Here is a 13,406-nt window from a genome sequence, read left to right as displayed (position 1 = left end):
GGCTACAAATTTTTACCATCCTAATAGGGCAGGGGTGCCTCTCTGGTTTGTATAGGGAGCCAGCTGTATTGATTTTAAACATGGATCTGGATATGCTGAACCAATTTAAATGATACCTAGTCCCAATGACTATTTTTAGAGTAGAAAACATCCCAGCTGTACTACACAGCAGTGCCCAATCTCTGCTCTCTGCACAAAAATCTACAACCTAGGAATCCAGGAAGAAAGGGAAAGGGGAAGGTAACCAGTGACACAAAGTAGAAGTTTGGGGATGGGATGGTGTTTACTTACTGTTGGGTTGAGAGTAATATGTGGTGCCAGGCCTGCAAGGGAATAGACATTGATGTCATGATAGCTGTACTGTGGCTGTGGTGGAACAGTGGCTGTGCAGGTGGTACTAGTAGCTGGTGTTGTAGAAGTTGCTAAAAGTAAAGAGACAAAATAAGAGCTACTAAGAGCATGTTTCTTGACTTTACCATAAAATTAGCAAGGCATCAAGCAGCTTTTATTTCACTAAACTAATTGGATTAGAGGATGGTGGTGTAGGGGAATGACAAAGGCCACATCTTCCCCACCCTGAATTATCATAAGAAAAATTCTGTAATTTTAACAGAGATTTGAACAAAGTATGTAAAACTATGTCAGTGGCAGTACCCACAGCACAGAAATCAATTAAGAGGTTATGCAGCATTAGCAGGCCTAAACCTTGGATTATTCCTTATTAAAGATGTCTATTTTCAATCTAGGCTGTTCCCTGGTTTCACCTGGGAATTTTTAGCTACTGAGGGCTGAGAGAAAGAAAAGCTGGTTTATTCTAATCATGCCTCCCAATCATCTTTATTGCCCCAGCACTTACTCAGATATACTCTAATATGATATGACAATGTCTAAACATTGCTAACATTTCCTTAATAATTAGAATGCACACCAAAAAGTATACAAAAGTTCCAGCAACACATGATGTTTAACAATTATAACTTGCTATATGCATGAAAATGTACCATTTAAGAGAACATTCTAGTAAATAAAGGGCAGCTAACCATTATACTTACTTGTAGTTGTGATGGGAGGAAGTTCTTCTGGCTGCTTGACATCTTTCTTTGGAGCAGAGAGCTGCTCATCTAAGTTCTTTAGGCGATCTTTATCCTTTAGGAGGTTTCCAGGTTTTAGCTCGTTGATGTCTAATGCAAGGTTCTTGCAGAGGACCTCAATCTCAAACTTCAAGTTTAACTGCATAATTCCAATAATCGATTAGAATTTTAAAAATAACATTTTAGCTTTATTCACAACATAAATGATTTACCGGATTGTTACAATGCCCTCCCCCCAATACTCTACCTCTCCTATAAATTTTAATAACGTGAAAACAGAGAATGTTCCAAAGGATAAAGAAGCAACAAATTTACCTTTAAGTCATGTTCCTGATGTAGCTCAGCTAATACATTCATAATTGCCATTGTCCAGGGGTTGGGTGGCCTAAAAACCTAAAGAAAATCTATTATGTTAAACTGGACCCCACATCACTTCAATTTGTATTACTTAAAATAGTTAAGCATGTATACTTATGTGGCTATAAATATAAGTGCTCCCACAAAACCCCTAGCCTTGTACATAAAATTTCAGAAAAACACCAAAACTCAAAACCTATTAGATATCAGTCCTTAAATTACTTAGCCTCTCTCATTAGAAATACAACTTTATCTGAGGAATACTAATTGAACTAGCACTATTCATAAGAACTAAGGACATAATTTCTTGACCTTGTGCTGAAATTAACTTACAATTTAGCCATTAATAAAATATTAAAATTTACTCACCACGCTACGAATGCTAGACTCTAAAACTTTGGCAACGAAGGGCACCACATAGAGCAATTCTTGCTGTCCTTTAACATAAGCCTCTAGCAGCAAAGATTTGACATCCAAGTCCTAGGGGGGGAGAAACAGTATTTTTAAAAGCTAAGAATATACTTCAAAACTCTTCACAAAGACACTGTGCCAAACTTGTCCTCAAAAAAGAAGTCAAAGTAATATTTGACTTTTGCCTTACAAAAAAAAGAAAGGAGTGACAATCATAACTTACTGGCTTCTGTGCATCCTGATAAATGATGTGGGGCCATGAGCATGCAATTAGGGATTCAAAACATGGACGAAACTCTTACAAGTACCCATTCATTAAAATAGCCCCAAATAAAGACTTTTAGACATAATAGCTATATGAACATTCTCAAATTTTACATGAACTTTTAGCTGGAACTCACAGTATGTAAGATGGGTTTATTTTTAGCTAGTGTGATCATTCCTAGCCAGTGTCCCAAGTTCTTCAGTAAAGAACGATCTGAAAAATTGGCTGCAGCTTTATCAGAGGTCAAGAGCACCTGGAAAAAAAAAAGAGGCAAAATTAAGAAAGATATGAAAATGGGCTTATGGGGGGAAAAAACCCAACTCAAATAAATGTTTGAGAATTCCATTATTCTATGTCAAAAACAAGCTATCAATCATGGACATGGACAACAGTATGGTGATGGGGGGGAGGGGGTTTGAAGAGGGCATAGAGGGGATAAATGGTGATGGGGAAAAAATAATAATAAAAAACCCAAGTCATCAATTATGAGACCATGCTCCCAAAGCAGATCTACTTCATACTATCATAGCACTATTTTGTTGTGTTCAGTGTCCTTTTTACCTTCTCATGCGTTTCTTTACATTTTATTTTATTTTTTATTTTTTTTAAAATATATTTTATTGATTCTTTACAGAGAGGAAGGGAGAGGAATAGAAAGTTAGAAACATCGATGAGAGAGAAACATTGATCAGCTGCCTCTTGCACACCCCCTACTGGGGATGTGCCCGCAACCAAGGTACATGCCATGCCCTTGGCCGGAATCTAACCTAGGACCTTTCAGTCCGCAGGCCGACGCTCTATCCACTGAGCCAAACCGGCTAGGGCTTTACATTTTATTTTTAATAGGTAATATAACTATATCACACAAAATACAAGTATACACAAGGTTAAAAGTGTGATGTATGCTGCCACAGAAAAGTATTTTAAAACTCTGAAAATGTTAGGTAGCCTGAAGCAGAGATCCAACTGCAATTCAAATGAACACTCTAAAAAAAAAAAAAAAAAAAAAAAAGGCCGACGGTCCATGCTTTTAAGTCCTTCAAGATGACAGACATATGGAGAAATGTAACCAACATCACAATCTCTACTGCAAATTGTAGCATTTTCCAGATTGCTGTACATCTCTGGAAACAAGATAACTTTCTAAAATACAGTATAATATGGCATATATACTTCTTGGCAAATTTCTAGAAAACTCAAATCCATTCCATTGATTTTCTAGTTCTTTCTCTCATAAGGGGGACTGAACCATCACATAAATTAAAATTTATAATTTAAAATTCTGTCTGAAAGTATCCTGAGATTTTGGCTTTCAAGTGTGTGGAAGTTTTCATATATCCCAACCATTCTTACTATCAGATAATAAAGGCTAAATATAGTTATGTTCCTTAACTCCATCCAGCAACAGCAGAATGGCACAATGTCAGCTGTGCAACAGAAAAGAGCCAGGAATTCTTTTGCACTACAGCGTAACCTAGAATGGGGAGAATTCCCATACACAGGTTTAAATATAGTGCCGGCTCCTCAGCTAATGTCCCAAGTTATTCAACAATGATCATAGATGTATGCTGGTTCATGCTGTGTATTCGAAAAGTTATTCTCCCTAAGAAATAAAATACTTGAATTTTATGGAATAAGCATTCACTTCAAAAGGGCTTGACCTTAAAATAAACTGCTGAGAATCCTAAATAGCAGATAGTACACAAACAGGTGTAGAGTTGAGAGATATCTGGCACTTAAGACATAAAGGAAAACATTCACTGCAACACTGTTTCTGTGATAGTGAAAGTTAACAACCTAAATAACCATATACCCATACAATGAATTTCTATTAAGACTATTAAAAAACAAAACAAAGGGACTACAGCTAAGAGCATATTGCAAATATGGGGGTTTGGGGGAGCAAGTTAAAAACATTCAGAGGATAAAGAAAAACATGAATAACAAAAACTAACTCAGAATAGTAGTTACTTTCAAAGTACATACAGTGTGTCTGTAACACTAAATTCTTCATGAAATTTAGTTCTATATTTGAAACAAATGCTAGAGCAAATTTCATAGAGATGTACAAAAACAGCAACACCCCCCCTCCAAATTCTGCCTGTACAATCATTTACATAATCAAAACAGAAAAAGAACAGAAAAGAAGTACAAGAACTAACTTACTTTGATGTTTCTGTAGGTCTCAGTTAGAACCATCTTATTAAATTCAGGATTCTTCAGTGTGTCAAGGAAGTTTGAATACAGGCTGTGAAAGTTTGGCTCAATACTGACTCTCTTCATAACCAGGTATTGTGAAACCCAAGGCATGAATTCTTCCTTCACTGTTTCCTTTAGTTCTTCAACCTAGCCAACCAATGACACAGAAAATACATAATTAAAAGATGATAAAATACGGTTATGTGTTTTGTTTCTGAGAATAGTACTATAGCATATGGCTCCTTGCAAAATTATGTGCTAAATCAAATCACTATGCAGCATCTCTCCCCCACATCAGACAGATGCTATGATGTACAGTGTGTTCAATTCCATAAACTGTGGGTGATTAGGACAAACATCTATGGTAGCTTTCAACTTCAAATTATAAAACATGTAGTCCCTCATCCACATCTTACCCAACTCTCCATTTGACCAAAAGAGGATAAATTACTAAGCTACAACCTGCCATTAAAAGACCTAACACCAGAACTATGTTTTCCTATATTTCCATCTACAGGTATCATCTGTGAAATCTGATACTTCTTTTCCAAAAAAGATAGTAAAAACTTTAGTTCTTGCGCCCCACCCAACCAATTATGGTGGGATTTTAAAAGATAGTACTTGCATATGTCGCAAACTCACTTGTTTAGTCTAATCCTACTGGCTAAAAGAGGCATTTCTAAGTATGGTCTTAGCATATAATCTTGTAAGGGAAGCATCGTTCCTTATGCTTTTCACAAGGGCTACCTGTTATTAGACTCCTAATAAATGCTCTGAATGGTCTCTGGGAGGGACATGAGTTGTGACTAGAAGTACAAAAAAACCTTCTACCATCATGAGATCATGAAGTTTATTTTTAAATGCCTGTAACTCACTGCAAAACAATACATTTAAAACTAGTTCTATTTAACGTCTACAAAACCACAAACACTAGTTATGTACCCACCCTCCCTTTGTTTTGATTCTATTACCTCTACCTTTAAAGTTAAGTGAATATTAAAAAAGGATGCAGAGTGTGAAATATAAATCGCTAACCCATTAGGGATACCAATAGAGAGCATCTGTAGTGATATGTAAACTATTACATCATGCTCACCTTTTGTGTCATATTCGACTGTGAGAGATTGTTGAAGATAAAAGCAATTTTCTCTTGGATATTTTCAGGGGGCTCTACAATTCTTTCAGTTTGATCTGTGGCCACAAGCAATGTATCTATATTTGTAGTATTAATAGAAGGCTAAAAAAATAAAGTACATAAACAGATTAAAATGCTTAGTTGACAAATTCCAGGAAAAAAATGTACACAAATTCCTTTAGTATAAAAAGTACACATGGTGTATGATTGTGCACTGAAGTTGGCAAGAATATATATTAAATTATTGATAGTGGCTGCCTCTGGGAAATCTGGGGGAGATACAAAGGGAGAAATGCTGGTCTTCACCTTTTTTAGTAGGCATGTGTTTATAATATTAAAATACATGCTCACTAATGCGTATATTACAACATCAATCTTGGAAGAGAGAAAAAGATAGACCTACTTACTGGCACATCTTTCTTAAAGCTGACTCCGGTAGGCCTGGTGACTGTAACCGTTTTTGCAACAGTAGTGGTTGTTGAGGTGGTTACCATAGTGCTAACCTGCCCAGCAAGAGGTGCTTTTGTGGGAACCTGGGCCTGAGCCTGGGCCTGAGCCAGTGCAATACTTCCAGGGGTTGTGATAGAGCCCTGCATTTTCACAGGAGGATCTCTCGATTGCTGTCCATACTCGATATACTATAGGGGTAGGGAGAGGAAAACACATGAGAAGAGTTCTCAAAAAAAATTTTTTTTAAATTACACTCCCCTTATTTCTGAGAGACTAGAAGCCATTAGAGTACTCTTTTGGTTCATCTATACCCCTTACTCCTTGAACCATAGTCCCAAATATACAATACTTATGTGTATATACCAGACTCTGTAGGTAAAATATTAGTATTTATAAAATAATTAGCCTAGCAAAATAAAAAAGGCAGCCACCAGCACCTTCATATGAATTTCTTTAAATACCTTTAACATTTACTTATATTTATATAACAGACTGATCTTTTTATTGGATGCTGGTGAGAAACCTAAGGCCTAAAATACACACTGCAATGTGAGTTACCATTCTGTAAGCTATAACTACAAAACAAAAACACACTACATACTGCCAAGCCGACTAGAGAGTAAGCAATGATACTGGATGGATGTCCCAGGACTGGTTTGGTGGTTCCCTGCTCCCCATCATTTAGAGGACTGACATAGGGAGGACTGACATAGGGTTCTTGATACTATTTCCAACAGTCTATTTCTGACAAAACAAAAACTACCATCTACATATTTGAAAAGTACAGAAATACGAACAATGACCTCTCCCCCTCCTCTGGCTCTCTTGCTATGGTGGGTACCAGAAACCACTGTTCTGTGTGATCACTTCCATGCCACCTCAATTCCAAACACATTTGATTGTGGTAATCCTCTGACCTCACATCCTTGCTTTTCAAAACTCTGCTGTCCTCTACATTTTTCAGTACTACAGTTTTGGCATTCACCCCAATCTCCTGTGAATGAATACACTCCTGCTTCCCTCTCTACATGGATCTCCTAGGTTAAGCCATCACAATAATCCTGCCCTCCTACAAACAAACCCATTGGGATGGAGTTTGGCAGATGGGACTAGATTACTAAATTAAATTATAATCCTATATAATAAAAGCCCAATATGCAAATCAACTGAACGGCAGAACAACCAGTTGCTATGATGCACACTGACCACTAGGGGGCAGACGCTCAACACAGGAGCTGCCCCCAGCCCGCAGGCCCCAGGCCAGCCAAGGTGGGTGCCAGCGGGGACCTTCCAATCACCCCGCTGGTCGCCCCACAGATCAGCCCTGATCACCAGCCAGGCCTAGGGACCCTACCCATGCACGAATTTCGTGCATTGGGCCTCTAGTATAGAAATAACAGTAGGTTCAAATTCTGATCTGATTCCTTAAAATATAATCTTATAAAGCCATTTACCTGCTTTGTATAAAATAAACATTAATCAACTTTCTTGTGCTCTATAAGCTGAATTTGACGAAAGGCAAGACAACTAAAAATCAATCACTAAAACAGTGGTTTAGAAATTTCAAGAAGAGTTACATAAGATGGCTTAAAATGTATATTCTCTATCAGTGGTTCTCAACCTTCCTAATGCCGTGACCCTTTAATACAGTTCCTCATGTTGTGGTGACCCCCAACCATAAAATTATTTTCGTTGCTACTTCATAACTGTAATTTTGCTACTGTTATGAATCGTAATGTAAATATCTGATGTGCTATATGTGTTTTCCGATGATTCGCGACCCACAGGTTGAGAACCGCTGCTAGGTCCTTTTCCTCAGGGACTGCCTTTTTTTTAAGTACCTCAAAGGAATCAAAGCAGGTGGTAAGAAGGCTGTATTTTGAAGAAACACTGGTCTAAGTCCTATATGAAACAGCTTTGAATCATACTTAAATCAGATAAACAACTTTTCATATTTTTATCCAAGATTCCAATTCCAAATCCTTTTTAAAACCCAACAAAGTTTCTCTTAACCACTGCTTAGAAAAGATCAAGAATGCAATTTTTTCACAATCTACTATTAAGCTGCAAAATAAGCAACAAATAATATGTATACCTATATTATGCAACTCCTTAAGAAATCTTAATGCCATTTCCAACACCCAAAATCAAACTAAAATATGCAAACCCTCCAACTACTAGAAAGGTTTCAGGTATGGAAGATGCTTACCTCCTGTAAATGATGTGGAAATTGTATAAAGTGACTGATAGAAGCCAAGTGCTGACAATACTGGGGATAGTCCTTCAATCTGCCAACAAAAACATTTATTCACTATTTCATGTAAGAACAGAGGCAGCACAATTAACAAAAACTTTCTTCCCAATGCTAATCTAGGCCATTTCTCCCATTCTGCCTGTGAACTACCTTACTTGAAGAGAATGCCAAAGGGAAGAATACAGAAGGGGGAAAATATTTATAAACTTCACCTCCTTTTACATCAGAAAACTAAGTGTTTTAAAAGGTCATATTTTACTTAAAATTGATTACAATAAGCCACTAAAACTGCTATGTGGAAACAACCTCAAATGTTCATCAACAGGTGAACAGAAAACAATCTGTAGTTGATCCATACAACAGGATAGTAGTTAGCAACAAATAAACCCCACTGAACCATGCAGTAACATGGATGAATTTCAAAAGTACCATGCTAAGTACAAGAAGCCAGGCTCATACACATTGTGCTTGGTTCAATTCAAATAACAATCTGAAAAAACTAGACCAAATCAAATCAGTGGACTTCAATGGGGAAACAAGAGAACTTCTTGGGGATGATGGATACATTCAGTATCTTGACTGTGATAGTTACACAACTGTATAAATTTGTCAAAATTCAAAGAACTGTGCGCCTAAAATGGTGACTTTCACTGTGCAAAAAGCATTCCTCAATAAACAACCTCCCCCTGCGATTTCATTTTATACTGTTCTTACCACTTATTTGATAGGTGTAATTAATTGTTTTCACTTCTTCCTCATCTGCATCACAGTCATTAAGATTAGTTAACATGTATAATAATGGGACTTGGCAAGAATTAGTTGATAAATGATAGTTATTATTTCTCCTTATATTTAAAAAAGTTTCATAGGAAACCTATCCACTTACCTATTTTTAAATCTATCTAGTGCAGCAATCCCAAAATAATACATTTTGGATCCAAAAGGCTTGCGTAAGGCTTCAAGAACATATCGCAGGGCCAGGCCTAGTGCCATATAAGTGACCAGTCCTTTTTCAATTATCCCACCAAACAGGCAGGCTGTTATATGTAACTCTTTATCAGGGTACTGGGGGAAAAAACGATATTCTTCAAACAAGTTCCTTAGCATACAATTAAATACTTCTCGTTCCCTCTTTATGGTAGAGTCTTTAAACCTCTGTAGCATTTCTAATACCTGGAAAAGGCAAGACAAAACAATACACACATAAAGGAAACTATTATTAAGAGCCTCCCTAAAATACCCTTAATAGATTAAGCAGATTTATTTCACAATAACTGAGCTTAAGATAAATGCTAAGATTTTAAATAATGCACAGACATATCAACACACTTTGGGCTGGATTTCTAAAAGCTTTGCAAGGGGCATTTAAGATTTACCTAGACCATAAAGATTTTCATCATCCTAGACACTCACCTCATCAACAGACATGGTTGGATGTGGTGGGTGATTATATATTCTCTGGAAATAGCTGTTTGCTTCATCATCTATCTCTTTACTAAAGTGCTGATTTGCCTCTGGCCACACCTGAGACAAGTCCGCTGTTAGAAACAGAAAAGCAACTAGTGGGCATTTAGGCTCTTACTTCACTCCCCCATAACACACATATAGAGCCAGAGAGACCAATATAGTTTTAATTTTAAGGGGAAAAATAAACTGAAGAAAGTTTTAAGTGGTCAAGTTTTAATACTCAGCTGCTCTAGGTACACATAAAGGATTTTAACAAAACTGCCTTACAACTATGGTTCTATCTTAGTATTTTCTTGATCAGGACTTTAATTACACCATGAAGGACCACTAAGTTCAAATTCACAATGAATTTACCCTTAATACAACCTCACTCAAGATTAACAAGTCTTAACTACTTCATAATAAAAATCATATTTAACATATTAAGAACCACCAATGCATGTGCATGACATACTGATATAAACACAAAGCATGCTACAAAACATTAACATTCAAACAATCCTTTCACACTAATACTGTCAAATTTTGCCTAGCGAATACTTAGTCCCAACCACAAAAAGGATATTAAGAAGTCAATAATACCTATGTATTTACAAAGAGGACTTCTCTGACTTTGGGATAACTAAGGAGGCAAAACTTTTTTTACATCATGTATATTATACGGCAATATTTATTTTATTAAATATAATAAGGTTATATACATGTCATAAAGTGATAACCTTAAAATAAATTAAAATAATTATTTTATAAACTGCCAAGCTAAAATAGAAATAATAAAACCTCCTGGCTGCTCTTGATTAGTTAAAAAAAACACCACCACCTTGCCCGGCCAGTGTGACTCAGTGGTTGACCATCAACCCATGAACCAGGAGGTCATGGTTCGATTTCCAGTCAGGGCACATGCCTGCGTGCAGGCTCAATCCCCAGTAGGGTTGTGCAGGAGGAAGCCAATCAATCTCTTTCATCCTTGATGTTTCTATGTCTCTCTCCCTCTCCCTTCCTCTCTGTGAAATCAATAAAACAACCAACCAAAAAAAACCACCAAAAAAACTTAGGATAAGTATATTAGTCAAATCTAAGTATAAGATTTTACTTTTCTCTTTATTATTCATCATACTTTAAGGCTAATAGCCCTAAGGAGGCTAACCCTCACTTTGTCTGACAATCCAGATCAAAGGTAGACTGATACATCAAATTTTCATTATAGTAACTCAAATTCGTGAATTTGCTCCTACTGATCTAAGAAGCACATCAACATATGGCTCTAAATATCTTAAGTCAATGTTTTTGTCCATATAACTATAGACAACAAATTGGACATAAGATAAAAGTTTATGTTCTTCAGTCACACTTCACAATCACAGACAACACTACCACTTACAAGGTTTCATCTTACTCTGCTGGAATGTAGGCTGGTTCAGTCCAGAGGTGCCCAGTTTCCTCTGTACAAAAGGATCGTTATTCACTGCAGGGAGTCCAAGTGCCCCAGTTCCTATACCAGTCAGGCTGCCTGTGCCAAGACCACCTACTAGAAAGAACGAAGCAGCCAGAAGTCTTATCATTACTCATGTTCTTGACTTTACTTACATCAAAGATATAAGTTCTTATTTAAAAAACAAGGTCTTTGTTAATTATCTTACAATGTCTATTTAATTTTGTAGAGAATCCAAAGTAGTAAAAGTAGACAAAAACAGACAGCCAAAATTTAGTTAGCATTTAGAATTATTCGTTTCTTTATATTCTTGGTAACATATTAAAATGCAAAATTTTAACTATATGCTGTCATATGTGATATGAGATATAAGGTAGCCAAAATAAGAACTGACTTACTTTCCTCAATGATTACAACTGAAGAATTTCATGCTAAGTTAGCATATGTCAGGACTTCTTTATTTCCCACAACTTTAGCAAACAAAATTATTCTAATAACTAGGACTTTGCTAAGGCCTTACTAAATAGAGTAAATTTGCTTTAAATGAAAGAACAATCAGGGCTAGAACCATATAGCAGCAGTGTTAACTAGGTTACAATCATTACATTTCAGTTCTTAGGTTTTAATACTCTAAACTTATAGTCTGAAAGATAAAAGGTGAAGACAGCTGAAAAGAAACAAGTGGGTCCAAGAAGGGGAAAAAAATGTAACATTTACTTCAATATAAAGGTAAAAGACTAAGAATTTTATTTATTTATTTTTTTTAAAGAGATAACTTTTTTTTAATGTTTTTTTTTTAAATATTTTTTTTTTATTGATATTTTACAGAGAGGAAGGGAGAGGGACAGAGAGCCAGAAACATCGATGAGAGAGAAACATCGACCAGCTGCCTCCTGCACACCTCCTACTGGGGATGTGCCTGCAACCAAGGTACATGCCCTTGACCAGTATCGAACCTGGGACCTTTCAGTCCGCAGGCCGACGCTCTATCCACCGAGCCAAACCGGTTTTGGCAAGACTAAGAATTTTTAAAGCTTGAAAAAGTTGTAGAATCTATAATAATAAAAGCATAATATGCTAATTAAACCAGAAGTCCTTCCACACAACCTCCTGGAGGAAGTTGGTCCCAGGTGCCACAGGGAAGCCGGTGCCGGCACCCGGGGGAAGGCAGGCCAATTCTTGCACGAATTTCATGCATCGGGCCTCTAGTTTACTATAATTTTCAAGGTAGGTTAAGTAAAAGAAAGCAGAACATACACCTGAATCTGATGTGTAAAATATTTTCTACCTTGATTAAGCCAACCTTGCGTAATTCATAAAGCTGTGAGTTCTTAATCTAAGCCTAAGTCCTCTAAAATGTGTCCTATAAACATTTGTCACTATTTATACTAACATTTGGTAATACAGAATCCTCACTGAATTCAACTAACTTTACAACTAAAATATATTAACTGCAATTCAAATGAATATTATAATAGTATAATGTTTTTCTCTTCCCAACTATGGATGTTGAAGCCAACTTTTATAATTCAAGCGGTTTTCCTTATCACAAGTCACTCCAAACCCTTACCACAAACTAACACACAGTGAATATTATAGATAACTTGCGTCCTCACCCACCCCTTACCTGGAAGCTGTGATGAAAGTCCTCCGATACCACTGAATGCAGTTGTTTGATTTGGAGTAGAAAGGGGTGGAAATGCTTTTGCTGGTGACTGAGGGGTACTGAATGCAGAACCCAAATTTGGAGGAAAACCCTGCATACTCTGGGTGTGAGGGGCAGCTGAACCACCTATACTAAGAGATGCCATTCCAGCAAGAGGGTCAATCTAAAGAAAAACATTATAAAAATGTATTAAACATACCTCAAGCAATGATAAATATAGGACACAAGTAAAGCAATCTTTAGCAACAGCTCTTTGTATGCTTAATAAGTAAACCACAAAACTCCCACACAATTGTGATGATACTTGAATCCCAAAATCAAGTCAAGTATGCCCGTCTTTTTTCTTACTATTAGAGATGGAATACAGTAAAAGAGTAAGCCCCGCCACAGTACCAAAGCCATAATATGAGGGCTACAAAAGTTCAAAAACCTTTAAGATGAACTGCCCTGTAGTTGTAATACTGAGTAAGCATTTAGTAGTGACACAGGACAGTTATTACTTTAGGTCCTTACAATTTCCAATAAGCCCCTTTAAAACAAAAAGAATTTCTCTGACATATTTAACTTGCAACACAATAAAAGCATTAGAAAGCAGAAATCATCCAGTCAAAACAAGCAAATCTCGTCAAAATTTGAAAATCTTGGGGGTTGGAGAAGATTAGCTTTAGTTTAATTTTAA

At 36.5% G+C, this 13,406-nt stretch overlaps 1 protein-coding gene and 1 non-coding gene across 11 annotated transcripts in view; both read right to left on the bottom strand.

The window, feature by feature from the left end:
- Nucleotides 1–13,406, bottom strand: part of CNOT1 (CCR4-NOT transcription complex subunit 1) — a 68,644-nt gene that overhangs the window by 22,714 nt on the left and 32,524 nt on the right. For 6 of the 10 annotated variants that reach the window (XM_070398673.1, XM_070398672.1, XM_070398680.1 and 3 more), the window contains exons 18-30: nt 12,689–12,890; nt 11,011–11,157; nt 9,576–9,700; nt 9,049–9,335; nt 8,118–8,196; nt 5,866–6,096; nt 5,420–5,560; nt 4,291–4,470; nt 2,261–2,377; nt 1,818–1,928; nt 1,407–1,484; nt 1,053–1,230; nt 292–422 (exon numbers count right to left, since the gene is read on the bottom strand). In XM_070398673.1, the coding sequence (XP_070254774.1) occupies nt 292–422; nt 1,053–1,230; nt 1,407–1,484; nt 1,818–1,928; nt 2,261–2,377; nt 4,291–4,470; nt 5,420–5,560; nt 5,866–6,096; nt 8,118–8,196; nt 9,049–9,335; nt 9,576–9,700; nt 11,011–11,157; nt 12,689–12,890 (2,007 nt within the window). The remainder of the gene's footprint in view (nt 1–291; nt 423–1,052; nt 1,231–1,406; nt 1,485–1,817; nt 1,929–2,260; nt 2,378–4,290; nt 4,471–5,419; nt 5,561–5,865; nt 6,097–8,117; nt 8,197–9,048; nt 9,336–9,575; nt 9,701–11,010; nt 11,158–12,688; nt 12,891–13,406) is intronic. The other 4 variants (XM_070398675.1, XM_070398678.1, XM_070398674.1 and 1 more) reach the window with 2 other exon arrangements.
- On the bottom strand, nt 3,504–3,642 carry LOC138997514 (small nucleolar RNA SNORA46). Its single transcript, XR_011468973.1, has one exon. It is a non-coding gene; the product is annotated as a small nucleolar RNA SNORA46 (small nucleolar RNA).

Source organism: Myotis yumanensis, unplaced genomic scaffold (assembly GCF_028538775.1).
Source record: "Myotis yumanensis isolate MYYU_CA2020_CCGP unplaced genomic scaffold, mMyoYum1.0.hap1 SCAF_18, whole genome shotgun sequence".
NCBI lineage: Eukaryota > Metazoa > Chordata > Mammalia > Chiroptera > Vespertilionidae > Myotis > Myotis yumanensis.
The sequence above is the reverse complement of the archived record's forward strand: the minus strand, read 5'-3'. Positions and strand labels throughout refer to the sequence as shown.